Raw genomic sequence first — 24,950 nt, 5'->3', positions numbered from 1 at the left:
AATTGCAGCCTTATCTCTGTTATCAGAGTTTGTCTGGAAATCTCCTCTTCATAAAAAAAAAAGCTTTAATATTCATGACAGGCATGCAGTGGCATGGAACAGAATACCTTGCAGAGCTCATGCATGGTGCTGAGAGCCAGGGAGAAGGAAACCCTCTATTGAGTATTGCATGGCTGACAACTCCTTAGCCAAGCTGTATAAATCTACTCCTTTATTCCCCCAGCCTGCCCCTGCTGCTACAGACTCTTCCACCTTTGCTTCCCTATGTAGCTTCTGAAGTCCAGTCTTGTGATAGACCTTAGTAGATCAGCAGAAACCATGGGCTTAATGCAGACTCTAAGGTATGCAGCTTATCAAAGAGAAGGTTGAGAAGTGACTTGTGTCTAGGTCAGGGGTGGGAAAACTACGGCCTGCGGGCCATGTCTAGCCCTTCAGACCTTTTATCCAGCCCTCAAGCTCCCACCGGGGAGTGGGGTTGGGGGCTTTCCACCCCAGAGCCTGCACCCCAGCCGAAGCCCTTAACCCCCTGCACCCCAGCCCCAGCCCTGACCCCCTCCCTCCCTCCCTCCAAACCCTCCCTCCTAGCCTCGTACACTGTCCTGCACCCCAGAGCCCACATCCCCAGCCAAGCCCTCACACCCCTCCGCACCCCAACTCCCTGCCTCATCTGAGAGCCACCTCCCACCCTCTGAACCCCACAGTCCCAGCCCGGAGCCCCCTCCCACACCCTGAACTCCTCATTTCTGGCCCCACCCCAGAGCCTGCACCCTCAGCAGGAGTCCTCACCTCCTCCCACTCCCCAACCCCCAATTTTGCGAGAATTCATGGGCCACCATACAATTTTTATACCCAGATGTGGCCCTCGGGCCAAAAAGTTTGCCCACCCCTGATCTAGGTACTTCTTCGCGTATGCATAATGTGCCTCAGGTGGCACGTGACCAGGATTCATCTCTGAATTTAGTCTGCTGGTTGGATCATTAGCTTCTCTGGCTCGGGCTGGGTACTGATGGTGACTGACGTGAATACTGATCTATGCCCCCTGTCTAGGTATTTAAACATGGAAAAGCTGTCTGTGGGGGAGAGAGGGGCTTTTCAGTCTTGCTGACAAAAGACATAAGATCCAATGGCTGGAAGTTGAAGTTAAACAAATTCAACTTTGAAACAAGATGCAATTTCCAACCAGAGAGGGTAAACAAACATTGGAACAGCTTAAGAGGGAAGGTGCTGGACTCACCATCACTTGGAATCTTTAAGATTTGATATCTTTCTAAAAGATACACTTTAATCTAGCTTCTGAGAGAAATTCTACAGTCTGTACGCATGGGTGGGGGGGCGGGAGGGGTCAGGTGGATGGTCATGGTGGTCCCTTCTGGCCTTGAAATCTGTGAATCCTCTTGCTCATCCTCTTCCTTTGCGGGTCATGGGGAGAACAGGATTATCTGTTTTACCCTCAATATGCTCATAAAACTTGCAGCTCTGTATAAAGACAATGACTATAACCAAATCTCATGCTTCAGAGCTTCAGCCAGTTGCCTGCAGAAGTCAGGAAGGAATTTTTTCCCCCAGTGCCCAACTGGCATAACATATTCATGGGGTGAGAGTGGGAGGGATGTTTCATCTTCCTCTGAAGCATCAGAAATTGGCTGCAGCTGAAGATGGGATACCAGATGGAATGGACCAGTGCTTTAAGTAGCTACAAAAAATCCTTTCTTAGATGCCTGGCTGGCGTACTTGCTCACGTACTTAATCACCAGATTTGGGGTTGATAAAGAATTTTCTCCCAGGTCAGATTGGCAGACACTTGGGAAAGCGGGGCGGGGGGTGAGGGGGGGTTGCTCTCCTTGCACAGCATTGAGGGGCAGGAGATAGGTGAGATATACCCAGATAAACCTGATGGTGCACAACTGTTTAATTAGATGAAAGCATTTCAGGCCTTGGGATACTAAAGTCGTTGGGCTCAATGTAGAGATCAGGGTGAAACTTAATGGCCCATGATATTACAGGTCAGACTAGAAGGTCCCTTCCAACCTCAAGCTCTATGAAAGATACATAGCAGCCTCTGTTGATTTTAGCAAAAAGTAAAGGAGTCCTTGTGGCACCTTAGAGACTAACAAATTTATTTGAGCATAAGCTTTCGTGAGCTACAGCTCACTTCATCGGATGCATTCAGTGGAAAATACAGTGTGGAGATTTATATACATAGAGAACATGAAACAATGGGTGTTACCATACACACTGTAACGAATAGCTCACCTTACCTGATCACTCTTATTACAGTGTGTATGGTAACACCCATTGTTTCATGTTCTCTATGTATATAAATCTCCACACTGTATTTTCCACTGAATGCATCTGATGAAGTGAGCTGTAGCTCACGAAAGCTTATGCTCAAATAAATTTGTTAGTCTCCAAGGTGCCACAAGTACTCCTTTTCTTTTTGCGAATACAGACTAACACAGCTGCTACTCTGAAACCTGTTGATTTTAGGAGTCAGCAAGGAGGCTAATGTGGATCTGGGAGCAGGAATGAATGTATGAAACCTGGGGTCACAGGGGAATAGAATACTGTTGACTTGAAGTTTATTGAGAAGGCAGAAGAGCCATAAAACCTCCTCAACATAACGGGAAGTCTGAGGAGTTTATGAGCTTCACAGATATCTACATTATGATGGAAGGAAAGCCCAAGGGAACTTAAGAGCTCCAATGGAGCTCCATTAAGAGATTGGCCTTCCCTGAGTACATTTAAATCCTTACAAATGCAGGGAATTTTTTTCCAGAAGGAACACGGAGATTTAGAATTTCTGTTCTTTTTTAAATAAAGATATATAAGCTCCTGGTCATTCACTTTTCATTTTTAGAAGCGTTGTAGTACATAGACATTTTCCTTCAGGAGCACTTAAGCTCTATTTCTTTTTCACTTTATTGCAGATTTGAACAAACCGATGCAGCAATCATGCCTGGCTTCATCAGGTATCCAGACCGCTCTGGGTGATAAGCTGCCACCAGAACAAATTACACGAGAACAAAAATAAAGAGATTTTTAAATGTAATGCGCTATTGGACTTCTGCAATTTAGTCAGGTAGTCAGCATATTTTAAAGGTGGAATATGCCGAACTGGTGAAGGAGTTTGTTTTTTAAGAAGAAAAAAAAAAAAGAGAGAGCAGCTCTGCTAAAGCAACCGTGAATAAAAAAAAAAGGCAGCAGCATAGTTTTCTTTCTAAAGAGGAAATCAAATTACTTAATGAATACTATTTCCTTCAGGTTATTTTGATATTACATCAACAATCTTCTTTCAAAAATGCCAGAAAACGAGCCACTGTTCGTAACGTTTGCTATTTTCTGTACAAGTGTTCAAAAACAGTGGTGCACAATTCAGCCAAAGAAGTTCCAACAGAAACATTCTAAGTTTTGTAGTACTCTCCAGTTGCATTTGTTGAACATGACCTGAGCCAGTGAGGAAACATGATTAAAATGCTAGATATGGGAATATCTAAAGCAGGGCAATCTGAACTCCTATGTGGAAACCCTGCAGCCAATAAGTAAATTTGTAAACTGAACAGGTTACAAGTATTTCACCTTTTAAAATTATGTACTATTGTCTCCACTTAATTGAATAATTGTGAGAAGTCATCAGCCTTTACAGTAAGGAGAACTTGATTTTAATACTATTCATTATAAACTTACAAGACTTGCTAACATCTCCAAAGAAAGTTCAACAACTTTCTCCCCCTTCTGTTTTTTACAGTCAGTTATTACTTGGAAGAGCCAGGTGAACACCCCTACAATGGAAGTTCCCCGTTTATCCACAGAACTGGTACTACAAAGGCAACAGCAGTGTTAGCTTCCTTTTCACCACCTGTTTGTCTCACCTTGATCTAAAGACAACACCTCTCTATGGTAAATTTAAATACTTCCAAAAGAAAGCCAGTGACTAACAAACAATGCCAAGAGAACATATTTCTAAAGCTCAATTCAAACTTTGAAACATTATGATGAAACTTACCATGTTGTTTCTGCTTTGGATTGTACATTTTCCACCAGCGAAATATAATAAATCCATCTTGGATTCTAAATTGGATAAATTACATAAATAGGAATTTAAGAACACAGTTTATAGATCTTTTATGTACAGCAGCTTGAAAAACTGCCTTAAACATTGTAGAAAGATTCCCTTCTTAAAACTGTATGAACAGCATCACAATAATAGATTCAAATAACTAATGCCCAATCTTTATGTTATGCAGATGCACAAGTGTAACAAAAAACCCCTCACTTTCAGAATCCCTTATTTGTTTCCTTCTTAATGCTTTGGACCTCTGGCTGAAAGAATTACCAAAACATCCCCTGCTCTACATTTCATGTAATTATTAAAATTTATGAAAAATATTAAGTGTAAGTTGCTTGGCTAAAATAGATCTTTCAAATATTTTAATAGAACTTGGACTTTAAAAGTTTTACTTTTTAGTGTTTTATAAAAAACTTAAGAGTGCAATGAAGTAAGAGACATTAGCGAATAGAATTTTCTGTTATATTCTGAAAAGCACTCTCTTAATACAGTCAATAATTTTTATTAGATTTATATGAGATACTGGAACTTTTCAACTTACAATGCAACAACAGTGGAGAAGGGGTCAGTGGGGTTATGCAATTGTAAGAGGGAACCAGTTTGGCCCCATACCTACCAACGAGAATCAGTTTCATGTTAAAGATCTGCTATTTCTTAATGTAGTCTTACCAACAGGGAACAAAAATACATTTTAAAGAACCAGAACAGTAATTCTTTTACAAAGAAGTACCTGATAGACATGTCTTCTGTAATGTAATAGATTTCACGAACCATGACTTTTCCGGACAGGACAGAGAATGAAAAGGAACCTATTTTAAAAGAAAGACTTCATGTAAGGCTTTTGTCTGTTTAATTTCTTTTTCTGAAAGGGAACAACTGATTCTTGAAAAAGGTTTACTTGTGATTCTGGGTGCCTTGGTTTTTGCCCTTATAGACGACTTTCAGAGAGAGTAGAGGACTCAGAACTTTCTGAAACATCAAGCATCTTTAGGATGTCTCAAGTTGGGCAACCAAAAATCACTAGTCACTTTTAAAAATGTAGGCCTATATCATTAAGTTTGAGGAAAGTGATGGAATGACTATTTTGAACATGTAAGATATGTATCAATATCACTGGTTACTACAGATTGTATAGTTAAGTTAAATAATTGGAAGACAAGACAAAGTTAAGATTCACCATAAAATACACACAAGTTTCTGGTAGTAGTAAACCTAGCAGCCTTCAGGCCTAGGCCTTCAAGTCTAGCAGTCTCATTTGAAGATTTGAACATTTGGGGGGACAGAGGAGTTAACAAGAAAGCAGACACATCAGCATGGCTCAATTTCCTTTGCAACAAAGCAGAGTGGTGATGGGCCATATATTCTCCCCAATCCTTTTTAACCTTGCTTAGAAACAAGAAGTTAAGCAAAGTAGGCATAAAAAACCTTATTTGTGTTAAAATGACATCAACAAACCAATCACAGCTAGTCCAGAAATTGGACTAGTGGGATCCAATATCCATGATGATTGTGAGAGTTAAAAAGAACACCACATATTTTGGATAGCTATCTCCAGTTGCTTTCCCTTAATACAAATTTCATTGCAGAGTTTGTTTGTTTTTAAAAATACAACATATATATCAAATACTTCATCTAACAAGTGCTGAAGTCACTACAGGTCATAATAAGTGTTGGATTTGAACATGGTTTGGAATTTTTGGATCTCAGATTCCTTAAATCATCAGTAGATTAATACAATTTTTCTAGCTTCTATTTTCATTGTATGTACGATCAGTAGCTATAGAACAAGTCCAAGATTAAAAAGACAAGTTATTCCGAGTAGCACAGAGAGGGAGGCCTGGGAGATTGAAGTGGAGATAGAAAATTAAAAGGACAATCAGAGTCAGATTGTGGGATAAAACCTTACATGACTCAGCATCGTATATATTTTTGTAATGTGGGCGAGCACCCAAGTGATTTGTACTGACCTGGTTTATTCCATAAAAATGTTTTTAAATTTAAAAAATAAAGGAGAGTTAATGGGTTTTGACAAAGTTCCTTACCAGTATAAATTCTAAATATTACTGTCCCAATAAGAATTAATAGGATTAGCTAGTCTGCCAGTTTATTAATACAATGCACCATCACACACAAAATAAGAGCTTGAGATTCCAGTCCACTCCTTTGCTCTGGATTTGCAGTAGCTAGCTGCACTGCAGAGACAGTGCACTCAGCCCCAAGGGTGGGAGAAGGAAAAAAAAAAATCCTCATATCAGTCAGCAACAATTTATCTGGTTGATTCACAAGGAGCACTGATGGGCTCCAGAGCGAGCCCAAGCCAGTTTTCTTCAGTTGGAAGAATGGGCATTGTGATGTGTAGCTTTGGAAAGAGAGGGGAAGATAACAGTGAAAGTTAACGTGATTCCTTTAACAAATGACAATATGGCACCTTTGGGTTTTATAATTTTTGTAATCAACCTGAACTGACCATAAATCATGAGGAATTTCAAAACAGGAATTTACTGGGATTAGGTTTTTTACCTACATTAAGAAACATCCTGAGTTATATATCAAATACTTTTTTGTTGAAAAAATGTGTTTGTTGAAATCAACTATTCTGGTTATTTTGAAAACTACTTTAGTAAACAGAAACACTTAAGATGCGCCCTGTAGTTTTTAATAAGTCATGTTAGGATGAACTACAAAATATCATCAAAAATAATGATTAGATTCACATGTACTCATATTACAGTAACCACAACTTACCAATATGGATGTAGCCATGTTTATATAATCTGTTCAGAACCAATGTTAAAATAAGTCCAACATTTCGGGAATTATAATAAGTGAGGTAGATAATCCATCCACAAGACAAGATTGTAGCTGTTGAAAAGATTAACATATTCATTTTAGTTCGTATTAAAGTTACACTTGTGTGACCCGATAAAAGTATTGTGTACCAAAATACAAAGCCCAGTAACAATGCCCCTCTCCTCTCTATTTTCCCCTCCCAATTAAAAAAACCCATACAAAAACATGTTTGTAATTCACATGCGCTTTTAACACTGGGGGAGGGAAGATATAGATTCTCCATTGCCCTTCTCTCTTCACTCCCACTATCATACAATATTTGGCCAATAGTAGAAAAGTATCACCCACTAATTAGCTACCATTTCCCACAACCCAAACAAAACATCATAGATTTGATGGTCTCCTCTAACTGTGTGTGGCCATATCCACAAGTAAATGGAAACTAAAATGAGAAAACAAGTCCTAGCCAAGCTACAATCGCCCCTGATTCAGCACATCATCTCGTATGATTTCCAGCCTTTACATCTTAGTCCAGCAATTTGTCACACAGTAGTACTTTGTGCTAATACAAGAATCAGTGGACTGGCCGATACCTCTCAGTTTTATTAGTTTGAAATTGGAATTTGATGGAAAAAATCATGGGAATTTCAATCCAATTAGAAATATGCCAATCAAAATAAATTTAGGTCTTCTAGTCCCAGAAGTAGTTTTTACATGAGTTGATTAAAATCAAGTAACCTATTTCTAGTCAAAATGGTTCACAAAGTTTCCAGAAAGAAAACTGGATGAGAGAAACTAAAAGATTCCTAGTTCACAGAAAACTAAGAAATTTTTAGTTTGAACTGCAGTGTCCAAATGGGGGAGTTACGGCACAGCACTTTGGTGTGTACTGCTATTCACGCCCCTGTAGTCCAAACTGTGGGGCAGTGTAGATGAGCCCTAAGTGACTTACCCAATGTCAGAGTTTTAGTAGCAGAAACTAGTACTAGTACAGAATCCAGGACCCCTAACTTCCTGCTCTTACCACTAATTTAAACAACGTACCCATTGTTGCCCTTCTTCACTACCTGTTTAAATAGCTTATATGGGAAGAGAAGGAGAAGATAGGCTGTGGTCTTTGGGTTCCATGTATCAATAATATAGAGAGAATCATTAAGCAGCAGCCAGAGAACAGGATTTCACATCTGATGACAATTCCAAATAATCTTTATATTTTGAGTGATCTCAGTGTACCTCCCCACATAAAAATGATGGTTACAAAACTATACAGCATATTTAAAAGTGAGCAATAAAAAAAAAAAAATAGGTCCACAAATGAAATTAAGGATCAGAGCAGAGTTAAGTGCCTACACAAGGCATGGGGAGAGTTAGGCCTCTAAGAATGGGATCCATAAATGCCAGCAAACTGAGCAGGGAGCTCCCTAATCTAGCCAATAGGAATGACAAAGGAGAGAGGCACCGATCTCCCCATGGGATTCAAGCCATGAACACTCTCCTGGAGTTAGGCTCCTAAGCCCTTTCTCGCCACCTCCTTAGACACTTAGGCCCAGTGATTAGCACCCTCACCAAGTACATGGGAGACCTAGATTCAAATCCCCCTCCCTTTCTTATTTGGAGTAGGATTTAAACCCAGGTCTTCTCCCTCTCAGGATAGTGTCCTAACTGCTAGATTCTGCAATGAGTCTTTCTGAATCTCTCCTGTAGAAGCCATTCCATTTTGTATAAATAATTAAATATTCATTGGGCCAGAGAAAGAGGGAAAGTGACTCTATAGCCCAATGTTTAGGGCACTCACCTGAGATGCGGGAGAACCTAAGTTCAAGTTCCTGTTCCAATTAGTGTCATTTATTTATACATAGCCTAGTGGTTAGGGCCCTTTCCTGAGAGGGGAGAAGACATGGGTTGAAATCCCTGCTCCAAATCAGGCAGAAGAGGGATTTGAACCCTGTCTCCTACAACATAGTAAAGTGCTCTCATCACTGGCCTAAAGATTATAAAGGGGAGCACCAGTACCTACTGCTCCTCCATTTTTTTCTAGAAGAGCTCAAACACTTTAGTTCAGGAAGATATTCACAGCTGTAAATCCCAAGCAGAGATAGGTGCCTAAATCGGGACCAGAGAGGCGCCTATCTCCCTTTGAAGGGTTAGGATTAGGCTACACCCTTTATCCTCCAATCCAGTAGGCATTCTCAGAGGTAACTGAGAATAACTGAGAGGTAACTGAGAATAGGTAACAGAGGTAATAGTCTCAGAGGTAACTGAAACTCAGAGATAACTGAAGCATCATTTGCACCAAGTTCCAGGGGTGTTGGAACAATTTTTATAGTGGGGGTGCTGAGAGCCATTGCACCAAACTGTAAATCCTGTATAAGATGGAAACCACTTCAAGACAGGGGGTGCAGTAGCACCCCCCGTACCCCTACTTCCAGTACCTATGCCAAGTTCACAGAAACATTATAAAGTTGAATTCCACAGTTCATGAATAAATGGAGGCCAATTGCAATTAACTCCGATTACAAAGGATTTTTATGCAAATTACTAATTTACATAAATGAGACACTTAACCAGTGAACTGTGAATTGCAACTGTCCTCAAATGCTGAAATTGTTAAAGTGTAGTTCCAAGCAACTTATTATGTTAAAAAAATTAAAAATTGCATACTACAAAACAAATACTGTAAACCAGTTTGAGACCTTTAAGTGAAAGATTTAAATGTAAAATATTAATATGTAGTGCAAGTTTTGCAGTACATTAGTGACTATGCAGCTTTCTTAATGGCAATCACTGCATCTTTGCAATTTCTACCTTATTAGCTGCAATCAACAGGAAAGTTTTGCTGTCTGTTCCAAGGGGCCTTCTGGAAATGGGGAGGAAAGTTTAGCAGAGAATGTTCAGCTCTGTAATTCATTCCTTATTACAATCCTCCAGAACCAAAATTTGGCAATTTTAAGATTTGGTTGAAGACACTTTTTAAAAAAAAACAAAAAAACAAACAAACTGCAGCTCTTCCTTAGTGTGCATTTGTATCTTCATCTACTGACCAAGACAGTTAGGGGCATGAGTGGGTTTAAGCTGTGTCCATTGCATGCAATACTTTTATGTTTTATTTTATGTACCCAGATCTCACAATAATGGGCAAAATATACATTTTAAAATTAAGTACAAAGGTAAACAAAAAAAGCAACATTTTTGTTTAGAGTTATTGCAAAGCACTGCTTGCTTTGTATTTACCTTCTAACACTAATAATAATTTCCTCAGAAAATTTAGTGCTTAATAACATTCCAGCAAAAAATACAAAAACATACCCACATACCAGCTGTAATATATTTATTCCCACAAGAGTGTCATTAACATTTGTACATTTCACCTCACAACACCTGGAAATAGAATCTCAGAGACCAGTTTGTTGTTACCAGATAAGAGTTAAATCACACAGAATCACTCAACCATCTCCATTAGGAGTTGGATTTACTTCCAACATACCAAACCTATGTGAATAACTCTCTAATTTCCTTTTCCAATTTAATAAATCTTCATCTAGTTTATTATGGGACTGGCCTGGTCTTTGGTGAGAGACCTAAAGCGCAGGTGACCTGGTGTCAGGAACTGGTCCTTCAGGATCAGAAGTAACCTGAATATTTTGCTGTGATTCTTGGTGTAATGGGCCATCTACCATAGAGATATACTCACCTGGATGGCAAGACAGACTGGAGTACTGAAGGGGACCATCTGTGACTCTGTCTTAAGGCTGTTCAAGTGCCTATGGAGTTTGCACTTGGTTGGTGAAATTTAAGTTTAGAACTCACAACCAATTCATGGTTTGTGCCCTGGCTTTTAACAGTCTGTCCTGAGGTTGGTGCTTATGCTCTTGCATCACCATTGTATTGTGTAACACGCAGTAATGCTCCCATTATGGTTTGGTGTGATGTAGAGGCTTTATTGTCACTCACTTGAGTAACCTGCATTACACACCTATGGCTTCCCCATTCCAGAACAATGTGACTGTCCTACACTTGTGCCAATTACCTAGTATATATGCACTATATTATGTGACAGACACATACGTGCATCCTGTACTATATACTTATTGCAACACAGACCACTACTTTCAAATCTTTTAGAAAACTTAGTCATTCTTCCACATAACAGGTCAAATGAAATATATTTTATGGTACTGCATTCTCTCATGTGTGTGTGTATACTGTATGTGTATTATATATATATACACACACATAACATAGCAAATAGCTGTTTTAGACTCTCTGGTAGTAGAAGGTATTTTGCTACTGGAGAGGCCTTCTTCCAGATATAAGATATAAAATTGTGCTCCCAACTTCTTGTTATCAGTAAAGTTCCCACAGAGACTTTTCTTTTTGGAGGGGGGTGGGAAATAGAAGGAGAGTTAACCTTAGTAACCAGGCCCAATTCCCTGAGGTTTTATATTGAAAACAATTCTTTGTTTCCTTCTTAAATTGTGTAGTAGTGTTGCTGGGTGCTACTAAACAGCTGCATGGTGAATGAAGGGGCTTCTATCTTCAAATATTTTGGGATCTTTCTGGGTAACAGATGCTATATAACAGGTTTCAGAGTAGCAGCCGTGTTAGTCTGTATTCACAAAAAGAAAAGGAGTACTTGTGGTACCTTAGAGACTAACCAATTTGAGCATAAGCTTTCCTGAGCTACAGGAAAAGTATCTAGTACTATCTAGAAAAGTATGTTTAATGGATTCACAAAAAAAACATTTAACAAAACCAGAATATATTCAACTTACCAACTAATAGCCAAACAACATTGGAGTCGTGTTCTGTCAAAAAGTGTTCCAACTGTGTGATACTTGGGACAATACTGTCATTTTTTTTTTGTTCCATTGCTAGATTGCCGTTGTATCAGTGTCTAAAGGGCTGAAAGAGAAAGATTCCAAACTGAATAACATAGCACAGCAAAACTATCAAAAAGTTCCCACAAAAAACCATGTTAAAGAACTCATAAGGGTTTAGCTCTCACGTAACCCAGAAGATAAGAGTTCACATTCATACTCTAACTCAGGGGTTCTCAAACGTCATTGCACCATGACCCCCTTCTGACGACAAAAGTTACTACACGATTCCAGGAAGGGGGACGGAAGCCTTGGCTTCAGCACCAGATGCGGGGCCTGTGACCTGAGCCCCGCCACTAAGGGATGAAGTCCTCGGGCTTCACCCCAGACGGTGGGACTCAGGCTTCAGCTCTGGCTGCAGGCAATGGGGCTTGGGCTTCGGCCCTGGACAGTGAGGCTTGGTCTTGGGCTTTGGCCCCTGGCCCCATCAAGTCTAACACCAGCCCTGGCAACCCCATTAAAATGAGGTTGTGACCACTTTGGGGTCCCAACCCACAGTTTGAGAACCACTGCTCTACCCCATACAAGGCAGACCAACCTCGTACAAGATTGCAGAGTTCCCCATATACCTACTTTCTGAGGATTGGGAAGATAACTGGCCAAGACTATTTCAAAAACTTTAGCATCAGAGCACCAAAATGTTTTCCCTTTAACCTCATCGTGATTCCTAGCTACCTTTTCAGCCACTCTGGTGTCTGCTGTGGAGCCACTACTGAGTAATACAAAGTGCTTTTTCCTGCTAGTATACTTTCTGAGCACACTCTACCTCTGCCAAAACGGAAATGAACCAAGTCATGAACTGTGTTCTCCCACACAGGGTAGCAAGACTGAGGACCCATCTAGTAGCTAGCAAGCGTATAAGTGTACAAGTTACACCACAAAATGTTATCCTTCCACAATGTAAAGGCAACTAATATATACTAAATTAGTTAACCCACAACAAGGAAAGCATTACAAGAAAATGTGGATAAGAGAGACTGTACCTTTCACATTTACACACAGGAAACTCACTTCTACAAAGTGTTGCTTTCAGAGCAGATTTAAGTAACAGACAGTATGTTTCACAGGGATTAGTATACTCTCCAGGTGAATTTAAAAAAAAAAAAATCTATTCACTTTCAGCACTGTGCCTCAAGACACCAACTAAGCACTAAGGCATATAATAGCTCAGAAACATATTACATGACTTTTCTTTGAATTTCTTAAATCCATAATGCCAAACAGAAATGCACAGTTCAACTTTCAAAAAGGCAGGTGCACCAAAGTGTATGTGCACCAGTTAAATGCATCTCTGACCATTTGCACACCCATTCAGTGATTACTTTTCCATAGCAGGTGTACACCAAATGTTTTAAAAAAAGTCAAGCCTGTAAACCATAATTTTTTCAGGAAAGTTATGCCTGGCAGCCATGAAGACAAGACTTCTTCCCTCTCTTTTTTTCCTCCCTTTCTAAAAATGTAATATGATAGAAGATGGCTTCATGCCTTTCCCTTCTCAGTCCCTCATTCCAACCCAGAAATTAGAGTCCTAGACTGGGACCCCAACCCTGAAGACCCCCAGCTTGGTTTTCAGTTGCCAGGTGAGTGCACAGTTACATGTATGCAAAATTGCCCAACTTCGCTAGTCTACATCAAGCTCCAAATGAGCAAGCATGTGAAGATTCAGGCACCTGTAATCAGGATCTGTATGCACACAAGCGGACATGCTCAGCTACCTGAAGGCTGAAAGATCTTGTTCCAGAGATTTTTCTCTTCCCAAGTCTCATCAACCCAAAGCTTTATGCACAAAACAACCTGGAAAGCTGTCCTAGAAAGCATCCCTTGAGAGGCACCAAGCGCTTCATAGCCATCACGCTTTGAGTGCATCAAGAGTTACCAACACGCACTAATGTGATAGGAAGTTTACAACTCTTCCAACACTAGACCTCTCCCTACATAGAGGCCTGGTCATGGCGGCACCCTTAATACACAGGTGCAGAGAAGGAAAAGACAAAGTTTCCTCAGATGTGTGCTCCTAGCAAGCTTATCATCTAGGAAGTTGGTTGGATGGTTGCCACAGAGGCTGCCTCACATTCCATGTGCTGGGGGAGAGAAATGCTTTGTCTTGACCCCTTTCTCATGGAAGGTGAAAAGGAACAAGGCAATGATTGCTAGTGGATGGACAAAAGAGCTAGTTCCTTAGATGGATGGATACACATAGGGAGCATGGGCGGGAGCTGAGAGGAGATGCCATGGCAACATGGTCTAATACTTAGATCATCTATTCCAGTCCCTTAGGCTAACTACATTTGCGCATAGAGAGGTATATCGGGGGGAGAAGGGAGGAAAGACATCCCAATGGGAGATTGCTTTATGTGTTATCTCCTTAGTATCTGCTCATGCTTTATTTTCCCTGAGTAGTGTCTTTCAGTGCTGCCTGACATAAGCATTTCTTCTCTAGGACAACTTAATGTTTTCAGTACTGAAACTCCTGCTGCCTTGAGAGGTAGGACAATCTTCACAGCATCCTGCGGTGGAAAGCTCCTGAATATGCAGACCAGAAAACATCAGAAAGAGCTCCATTAAGGGTTAAAAGCGATGACTTCTCCCCTAGGTTTTGTCTGTTGGCAATTAACATTTGAATCACCACTACCAATACTTGAAAGAAACACTTCCCAAACTGAAAAAGGATAAAACAAAAACGCCAAAATGTAAGGCATCGTGGTATTTACTGCCTCAAAAAAAACCACTGAGCTATAGAAATAATGCTACACCCCATCAGGATAGTACTTAGCTGCACTGTCTCCACCAGTAATTATCATCTAGAATATTGCCTCAGCTTTCTATCCAGCATACACCATAAACTCCAGGGGACAGGGACTGTGTGTCACAGTTCCTGAGTTAGTAGCACTTTTATCCCCTTTGTGGCCTCCTCAAGGATCCCCCCTCTTAGGTCTCAATCCTCTAGCAGTCCCAGGTCTAGCTCCCTGAGAAAAGGGTCTTAGGCTACAGGCTCCTGCAATTTACTGTGATTAACTCATGAAGTCTGATTTTATGAAGCAAAGTACTATTTATTCAGAACAAAAGCATTACAGACAAAACATATCATACAAACGAACAGTTTATATGCATGTCTAGCTTTCTAGTCACCCAACCTCCACATAGAGAAAACAGGACAGTCCTAAACTGTCAGGACTAAAGTACTTCAGACCCTCCTACAGGGCCTGTCCCTGGGCAAAGACTCAGTCAGTTCTTGGATCAAGTGCAAGTGACCCTCTTCTTCAGATCAGGTCTGTCACTTTATGCAATTTCAAGTGTTTTGTATTCTTAGGCTTCTTGAACCAGGTCAAACCAGTATATACTATTTCCCTTGAGGGCGTAACTTCAAAAAAGACTTGATATTTACATTGTTACAGCATTAGGTATTTGCATTAATTATCCATCATTGATTTTACTTCCTGCAGGACATCCCTTTAACTCACCCACTGAACCAGAAATATGATCACTAGCAAGCCATAAAGATACATATAACACTTATAAAGCAGATACAACAATCTTTAAATATTCCATGTTTCACATCTGCCACACTGTCTTTTCCCCTTCTCTCTACAGAGACCAATGCAAACTGATGGCTTTCCAGGAAAACAGAATGCACCTGTCCAAAAACTGCAAAGCTATTAGCGTTCCCACCAGTCACATGCTGGAAACATGGACCCATTACAACTAGTGTATCTGGAGAAGTTATTTGCAATCAGGAAAACAGGTTATTTAAATGTGAGGTAACTGACACAAATAAAAGCCTACCACTTCTGGACATTACGCAGCACATTCCAATTTTTGAAATAAGAACTCTGAAGCTGATAGAGCTTGAATTACATCTCAAAGTCAGAATCAATATTTCAGAGTTTCAAATTAGTTTTATAGCTACACAGTGCAACGTGACCATGTAATGAGGTGATGTTTCAAGAAAATCAGTGTAGAAATGAGATCTTTCACCTTTGTCAGAGACATCAAAGTCTGTCACAAAACCTAGACCATTCGTTACCTCCCAATCAATCTTCCTAGGTAACATACGCACTCCATGTCTATAAGAATCAAGCAGAATATTAGTCATTCTGATTATTTTCAGTTTCACTAGTATGAAAAGACATGTTGACTGACAGAAAGGACAAGAAAGAATTAATCTAGAGGAAGAAGAAAAATCACTCACCAGAGCAAGCTACTCAAGCAGTGGACATATTTAATGTTACTAGAGTACATGGCTCAACAATCAACCAAGAGAAAAGATGAATACAAAACAAAAATAAAATATAATCTGTCAGGACTGAATGAATCTCTGGCCCTTTAAAACAGTATTACCAACATGAGAACATTGTTGCGCCTGGATTAGCAATCTACTGGCTCATTCAGAGGACTGAAAGTCAGAATATCTATGTTCTGTTCACGGGTTTGTCACTGACATGTTAGATCTTAGGCTATTCACTTTACCTCTCTGTATCTCAAATTCTCCATCTGTCTATTGAGAATAAGCATATACCCATATCATACCTCAGGGGGTTGCCGAGTCTTAATTAACTCTTATTCAGCAGATTAAGATTCTAAATTGGAAGACGTAAAAATATATTATTTATTATTATAAGGCAATCTACCTAGAAACGAATATATCTACATTTTAGCAGAACTCCAAAGAGGATGAGTATTGGGGATGCATGAGGTAGGAGCAAAATTTTGAGAAGGAAGGCTATTTAGTGATTAATATAGCTAAAGAGCATTTTGAGATTCAACAGGATCTCCTCCATATGTTCAGCCAGCCCTATCTTCCACTCATTACACTTAAATATAATGCAGGCCAACAGTTTAGAAGCTTAAAACTCTTCAGAAGTAGCATCATTACTACCCTTCACGATACAGCCTGAGGCAACAGTCAACCCTAAATATCAGATAATGTAATGTGAGTGCCTTATACAACATCTACTGTGTTTTCATTTAATCTACTAGAACCACGTTTTAGTTAAGCTAACAGTTCAAAAAACACAAGTGCAAGGCTTTTTCCTGTTTCTACTAAAGTAGTGGATGCAAGTTCAACCTCTAACACAAGGATGGCCAACCTGAGCCTGAGAAGGAGCCAAACTTTACCAATGTACATTGCCAAAGAGCCACCGTAACATGTCATCAGCCCCTCAGCAGCTCTCCCACCCCCAGCGCCTCCCACCCACCGGCAGGTCAGTGGATCAGTGCCTCCCTCTCCGCAACTCCCAATCGGCTGTTTCATGGTGTGCAGGAGGTTCTGGGGGGGGGAGGGAGAAAAGTGAGGGCATGGCAAGCTCAGGGGAGGGGGTGGGAAGGGGTGGAGTGGGGATAGGGCCTGTGGCAGAGCAAGGGGTTGAGCAGTGAGCACCCCCCCCGGCACACTGGAAAGTTGGCACCTCTAGCTCCAGCCCTGGAGTCGGTGCCTATACGAGGAGCCGTATATTAACGTCTGAAGAGCCGCATGTGGCTCCGGGGCCACAAGTTGGCCACCCCTGCTCTAACACATTTCAATTATTTACTAAGAATCATCCATCAAGGGAAAAGTCAGCCCAATAACTGTAAAGTTACTTCACTGCTATCTAGGTTTAAGAACAACTAGTTAAATACTTTTTAATTACTTAAATTTTGTAGTTTTCTGGCATTACTTACCAAGACCTAAACTGTATGACTAATGTTAAATATAATTTAACACTCCTTTAGAGAAGTTGATTTTACAATGACTCACACTTTTCAGTTTTATTTAAAAAAAAGGGTATGTTTGGTCAGTTATAATACTTATTTTATGTAAACATGATTTGAAGGGAAGGTCCTTGCAGTAATCCAATGATGTAGGAAAGTTTAGCTTTTTTATTCAAATTAATAAAAGCTGTTCAAGTTTAAACACCCGTCAACCCTTGCAACCCCATATATTGCAGTAATGTGCTAAATTCACGAGGATTAGCAAATGAAAAGGGACTAAGCTGAGTAAAGAATGTAATGTATAATTAGTGAAAAAGTATGATAATGAAGAATTCAGTCTTTACAAAAAAATTCTTAATAATTTAGGTTAATTGTGATTTTACTAAATCCCTCTATATTGAAAAAGTTAAATAACTACCAGATGTTAAGCCAAGAAGAAAGTGCATGCAAAGCAAAAAGCACACTCCCCTATACTTTCACTTCCCACAAAAACTGCCTTCTTGCATGTTTTTACACTGCGCATTTATAATGGCCAATGCTCACAGGACACATCATCTAGTGGCTAGGGGGCCAGGCCTTTAGTTGCCAAGTCCTTACTCTTCTCCCCCCACCCCTTCCTGAGGAGTTCTCAGAGCAGATCCTTCTCCCTGCCTTGTCAGCCCCCTTCTGAGCTGTCTGTCTCTCTTTTAAGCTCACCTCCAGCTGGAGCATGCTCTGCAGGCGTGGCTGGCCAAGGTCATTTGGGCCCAGAGTTGCTCTTTAACCCCTTCAGATGTAGTGTGGGCTTTATACACCCCATCACAGTCCCTGTATCAAGAAGGGCTATAACTTATTTTTAATATCAATATTTTATCAAATTGAATATTTAAATATTTGCAAGGCATTCATTAAACTGAGACAAAGTGTGTCATTTAGTCAGTGATTCAAGTTGCAAGACATGCACAACCACACTGCCTCAAGGGTCTGCTCTTAACAGGATTGTACCTCAAGGTACAGTGAGGAAGTGGACTGCACTGGCAGTACCATCCTTATGGTATTCAGAAAGTCCAAGACCTGTGTGGATTTTGAGAGCTCTACAGGTTCTGGAGACTAAACCCCTTTGCTCATTATGGTGAAGGACTCCCCGAAAGGTGAACTCTCTGCTTTCCTCTGCTCTGGCCCTCTCCCCTGGTTAATTTGACAGGAGAGCCCTATACAACATTTTGACTGCACTGATACAACTATCACCACAAAATCAGTATTTAATTTTTGATTAATTACATATGCACCTACCATAATTCAGTCACTAAAGCTCAGGTCTAAAATCAACTTCACCAGCTCAAAACCATTTAAACCATCATCTTCAAACAAAGCTTCAGTAAAAAGATAGGTCCTGCAACATACCCTGATATTCAAACTGACTTTTCAGACTGATGGAGCAAAGCACGTTCCACAGTACAGGTTCTGACTAATCTAAGAAGATGGATCTTCCACCGTAACCCATCCCACCTGATTTCAACTGTCACGGTAAAACACAAAGATTGATTTTGGTATGGCTATAGGTTTCAGAGTAACAGCCGTGTTAGTCTGTATTCGCAGAAAGAAAAGGAGTACTTGTGGCACCTTAGAGACTCTAAGGTGCCACAAGTACTCCTTTTCTTTCTGGTATGGTTATAGAAAACCACCTCTGACAGCCTATAAAAGGCACTCGGAACCACTGGTAGCCAGCTAAGTCCATAGAGCACAGATTTAATATGCTCTTCACGAAAAGCACTACCAGGTAAGAGGTAGCTTAAGCTTTGGAGTAATCTTCAAGGGTAGCCCCACATAAAGCGCTTTGATATAAGCCAACCTGGAGATGACAGACATAAGTAACTAACTGTGGCAAGGCCTGCATCCAAGAGAAAAAGGTAAGAATGAGATAATCTTGACTACTTTTGCTACCTAGGAATCCCAGAGCAGTGCACAATCCAAAAGGAACTGCAGGGTATGAACTTTAAAAAATTGTAAGTGTGTCTGTTAATATACACTGTGCTCACTGAATTAAGAAAATGGACTCAAGAAATTTACTGCCCATGAACAATGGAAAAATAGCCATTTGCAACGTGCGTCATGGACAAAACAAAGAGAGCAATTGTAACGCCGACAGACCCCGGTCGCTGGTGGGCAGGATCGAACCAGGGACCTCTGAAGCTTAGTGCATGAGCTTCTACCGCATGAGCTAAAAGCCAACTGCCTGTTAGCTAAGGCTGTAGAGCAAACACATTTTATCTCTCTCTTTAAGTGGTCTCAATGTCATCAGATGGGACAGAACACCACACCCAGAAGGTGTGTGGGTTACATACTTCCCCTAGCTGAGGGAGCGCATCCTGAGCTTCAGAGTCTTCCCTGTTGAAAGCCGGGATGTAACACCAACAGAGACCGGCCGTCAGCAGGCAGGATCAAATCTAGGACTTCTGGAGCTTAGTGCATGAGCCTCTACCACATGAGCTAAAAGCCAAATGGTTGTTCGCTAAGGCTGTAGAGCAGATGTATTTTAGCTCTCTCTCTCTCTCTCTCAGTAGTCTCAGTACCACTAGATGGGACAGAACACTACACCCAGGAGGTGTGTGAGTTACACTATGTCCCGATTTCTGGTACAGACCAGGACTCCAGTCTTGGGGAATATGTTTGTGTTTTAGTTTCCCCCCCCCCCCCCATCTATAAATGGAAATAATTTGCCTGCCTACCATCCTTACAAGTATACACAGAGAATTCTATTTATATTGCCCATTAGTTAAAGGTCACAGAGCACTTTGAAAGGAAAGTGTAAAGTGTTGTAACATATGTTTGATATTTTCTTTAGCAAGTAGTAATATTTTGCAATTATATCAAGCCTTTCATCAGAAGATCTCGAAATACATTACAGACAGTAAACTTAGCCTTACAGCATCTGAGAGAGAGGGAGAAAGAACTGACCTGCCTCAAGTCACAGAGAAAGTTTACAGAGCTGGGAACAGAATCAATGAATTCCACTTCCTACTGCTGTAATCACTGGACCATATGCAGCCCCGTAAAAAACTGATCTACATTATGTCTAGTGTTTTATATTTTAAAAACCTCAAAGAAAATAGTTTAAAAAACAAATCAGTGATTGGCCAAATATTTCTGTGTAAAACACATTCTAAAACAGCAATTAAATTCATCTCACCCAAGTCTGTCTTCCCAAAAAGTCTTTCTCCCAAAGACAAAACCTATGCACGTGTTCAAAAGCCTTTTACATATAAATCACCTCTACCTTGGATTACATTAATTAGATGTCATTAACAAGGAGGACTAGTACTACTCAATATTAGTAGTTATGTAGCAATATTTTTCTTGAGCTGTAATTTCAGTTGCCTTCCCTCCTTCCTCTCATGTTATTGGTCATAAACTTGCTTTTCTTCACAGGAAAAGCAATATTAAAAAGGCACAGCTAATGTTATCTCTTTTAGCTTTTGCCAACGTCATACTACTTTATTTCTTTAAGGACAGCTGCTAACAAGCAGTCTTACTTTCCCTTCTTTATGAGATTTTTGACACTCTCCAACAAAAATTAATGAATATGAAACCTAATACTATTGAGAGGATAACATTTCATATAGTCATTGCAATAGTGGGTATTTTAAATAGCCTAACTTGGGAATCAACACTTGATTTACCCAGGTTTTTCTTTTTCCCCCCACCTACATTACCTATACTATCAGTAAACTATCCAATCAAGAGCCTCTGCTGGAAATTTAGAAAAACATGGGCTCAGTCTCACAAAGAGAAACAGCTACCAGTTTCTTTAATATCTCTTCTGATGGAGAATACGAAAAAAAAAATCTATTTTCAGTACTGATTCTGGGAGAAGACACTACATTATCTTCCCAGACAGGAGGGGAGAAAAGATCAGCAAACAATGAAATGGAAAGAAAGACGACATAAGCAAAAAAAATAAAATAATAATAATCACTGGTTTTACCTTTGTTACATTACAATGTCTTGGTAACAAATAGTGTCACAATGGCAAACCCAATTGCTCAATGGTATTATACTGTGCTACAAACCTTTCAGAACGGTACAAAAAATATTGTACAGTGCATTACAAATATTTTTAACTTTAAGACGAGAACTGCTACACAAATAATTTATAATAATTCCCCACACACACACAGTCTCCCTCTCCCGACTCTCCTACCAGTGGGATGAAGCTGTAGGATGAAATTATGGAAGACCTGTAGACATCCTACAAGGTCACCTGACTTAAGTATGCAGCAAGTGGAGACAACAACTAATGTGCTGGTAGTGGAAATCTGATACAGGAGCCAATTGGTTGCAGTATAAAGTTTTGTTTTGTTTTGAAAGTAAAATTTTGTGGCATGTGAAAAGCAAAAGAATATTTTTAATGGTGTAGGCCAATGGTAAAGTGCTGGCTCTAATGTTGTCTGAGATTAACATTTTTAAGGAGTGCAGAATGCCTACTGAAGAAAGCAATGGTGTGGCCTTTTAAGAAACCATGAATTGACACTGACATGGACAACTTCTGTCAGATCTAATATTCCATCTTAAAATTGTGAATAAGATTACGGTGACAATTTTCAATACATAGATGACTCAGATCTCCTTGTTGCTTCTCCATGTGTACATAAACCAGGGTTTGGCATGGAGACTGAACTGGTTGTGCTAGTCAATGATCTGACAATGGACAAAGGTATTCCAATTGTCATGTGCCTTCAGTGTTAATAATGAGGTGGTGACTCGACTTCTACTTGTGTGTGACTTCAGTCTTCTCTTTGAGAGATAATACAAAGGGTAGCTGTGGGCAGCTGACATGCTTCCCCAGGGCTCCCAACTGTAGAATGTTGCAGGGTTCCATTTTATCACCCCTTCCTATTTAATGCGTATATGTGACTATTAGAAGGATTAGTGACAAAGCACAGGATGAGGTTTTTTCCGTATGTAGATGATACCTAGCTTTCTTTTCTAGATGTCTTTCTTCTTGACTTACATGCTACGGTCAAGCATATCAACTAATAACGGAGCATGGATGGGAGCAAACCGACCAAAGCTCAAACTAAATAAGATTGAAGTAACAATGGTTGGCTGCAAAAGCACCTGAAGTAGATGGCACAGATAGAGAACAAACACCCTCAATCAGAGGAGTGATACTATTAATTTCCTGAGTTTACAACATAGGGATGATGTTAGCTCACAAGCAGCTTCTGGGCCATCATATTACAGCAGTGACCAAGACAATTTGTTCATCTGTGCTTGGCCATAAAGGTAGAGATGTTTTCCAACTGATGCAGACATCGCTACCATTATCCACATCTTTGACTCCTCAACATTAAACTCCTGCCATATGAACTATATGGGGCTACACCAGACATGTTAAATACAGCTGCCAACTTAAGCAATGTGTATCACTGGGAGCAGACCAGCACTGTTCCATGATTTACACTGGCTGCATACTGGTACCCTGGTGACATTTAAGATGTTGAGTATGATTTGTAAAACATTAACTGACTTGAGACATACCTACCCAAGAGACTACCTCTCTCTGTGCATGATATTGTTCCCTCTGTGAATCGCTGGCAATCCCTCCATGTCAAGGCTGATCTCTTTTACAAGTTTTGTTTTTCATGGGTCCTTTGGTGACTAAAGAGTCAAATTCTTGAGCCACAGGCTCATTGGCAGACTTTGCAGGTGGTGCTGGAAGGCACGATTGGGCCATGATTGCTATGTGACCATTGTCTTTCCTTTCTCTTCTGGCATTTTTCTGTGACCATGGCAAGGCGATTTGTCTCAAAAGTGGATGTTCCCTCTCTGACAAATCTTCACCAGTTCTCCCTGTCCTTCACTGCTGTCTCCCACGGTGCGGTGTCGATGCAACATCTCTTTATGTTTATCTTCAGGGTGTCTTTAAAGCCTTTCTTTTGGCCTCCTTGTTTCCTTTCTCCTTTGGTGAGTTGGGCATATAGCAGTTGTTTTGGTAAGCGTACATCACGCATTCACACACAGTGCCCGCTTAACGTCAGCTGGTGCTGGATAATCAGGGCCTCAACACTGAAGATGTTGGCTTCTGTGAGGACACTCACATTAGTGCAATGATCCTCCCACTTTATGTTGAGGATCTTCCGAAGAAAGTGCTGGCGTTCCAGGTTTTTCAGGTATTTTCTGTAGGTCACCCAAGTCTCACAGCCATAGAGGAGAGTTGGGATTACCGTCGCTTTGTAAACTAACAGTTTAGTATGTGTTCTGATGTTGTGATTGTTGAACACCTGGCAAGAGAGTCTGCCAAAGGCAAGGCTGGCACAGCGAATTCTGTGCTGAATCTCAACGTCTATGTCTGCCTTCTGTGAGAGATGGCTGCCAAGATAGGCAAAGTATTCTACATTTTCCAGATCTTCTTTGTCAATATAGATCTTCCTTGCTGGATCTGATGATTGACCGGGGACTAGGTGGTGGAGAACTTTTGTTTTGCCAATGTTCAGAGTTAGCTGTAGGCTTTTGTAAGTTTCAGAGAAGCAATTAAGGGCTGTTTGAAGATCCTCCTTTGAGTGTGCAACTGCAGCACAATCCTCTGCATGCTGGAGTTCAGTTATTGTTGCTGATATTACTTTAGTTCTGGCACAGAGACGAAAAAGGTTGAAGAGGTTGCTGTCAATCCAATATTGGAAGCCACTGCCCTGTGGTAGGCAGTCTTGGGTTAGTGTTTTTATAGCTGCTAAGAAAATGGAGAAAAGTGTGGGTGCCAGTACACAACCTTGTTTTACACGAATTCAGATGACAAAGGGCTCAGAGGTAGAGCCAGTGCATAGGATGGAGGCAGTCATCTGCTCATGGAGGAGTCTTACAATGGTGATAAATTTGCTTGGGCAGCCAAACTTTGACATGATTTTTCACAGAGCCTCACCGTTGACAGAGTAGGCGGCTTTGGTCAGCTCAATAAAATCCATATACAGCTCCTGGTGTTGCTCTTGACGTTTTTCCTGGATCTACCTGGCTGTGAAAATTATGTCGGTGGTGCCTCGTGATGGTCTGAAGCTGCACTGGGACTCTGGAAGTACTTCCTCTGCAAGAGGGAGCAGGCAATTCAGTAAGATTCTAGCAAGAATCTTCCCAGGGATGGAGAGGAGGGCAATGCTTCAGTAAGTTGCCACAGTCGACCTTGTCTCCCTTTTTGAAAATGACAACAATTGTTAGCATTGCATAAGTTGACAGGGATTTCTTCGGTGCGCCAGATTTTGAAGAGCTGCAAGTGAAGCTTGTTAGTCAGGGGTTCTAACCCCACTTTCAGTACTTCAGCTGGTATGCCATCAGGACCTGGAATTTTATTGTTCTTCATTTGTTTAATTGCTATGTTCAGGTATTGGTGGGTTGGTAAGTTTCCCAGATTGGATGCTGAGTGATGGAGTTAATGGTTTCAGAGTAGCAGCCGTGTTAGTCTGTATCTGCAGAAAGAAAAGGAGGACTTGTGGCACCTTAGAGACTAACACATTTGAGCATGAGCTTTCGTGAGCTACAGCTCACTTCATCGGATGCAT

At 40.6% G+C, this 24,950-nt stretch overlaps 1 protein-coding gene across 12 annotated transcripts in view; it reads right to left on the bottom strand.

The window, feature by feature from the left end:
* BLTP1 (bridge-like lipid transfer protein family member 1) overlaps positions 1–24,950 on the bottom strand; it is a 244,333-nt gene that overhangs the window by 205,077 nt on the left and 14,306 nt on the right. For all 12 annotated transcript variants that reach the window (XM_075127633.1, XM_048847184.2, XM_075127624.1 and 9 more), the window contains 4 exons: positions 11,629–11,758; positions 6,812–6,928; positions 4,797–4,875; positions 4,004–4,068 (listed from right to left, as the gene is read on the bottom strand). In XM_075127633.1, the coding sequence (XP_074983734.1) occupies positions 4,004–4,068; positions 4,797–4,875; positions 6,812–6,928; positions 11,629–11,725 (358 nt within the window). In that variant the 5' untranslated portion in view covers positions 11,726–11,758. The remainder of the gene's footprint in view (positions 1–4,003; positions 4,069–4,796; positions 4,876–6,811; positions 6,929–11,628; positions 11,759–24,950) is intronic.

Source organism: Caretta caretta, chromosome 4 (assembly GCF_965140235.1).
Source record: "Caretta caretta isolate rCarCar2 chromosome 4, rCarCar1.hap1, whole genome shotgun sequence".
Lineage (NCBI taxonomy): Eukaryota > Metazoa > Chordata > Testudines > Cheloniidae > Caretta > Caretta caretta.
This window is presented reverse-complemented; position numbering and strand designations above follow the sequence as displayed.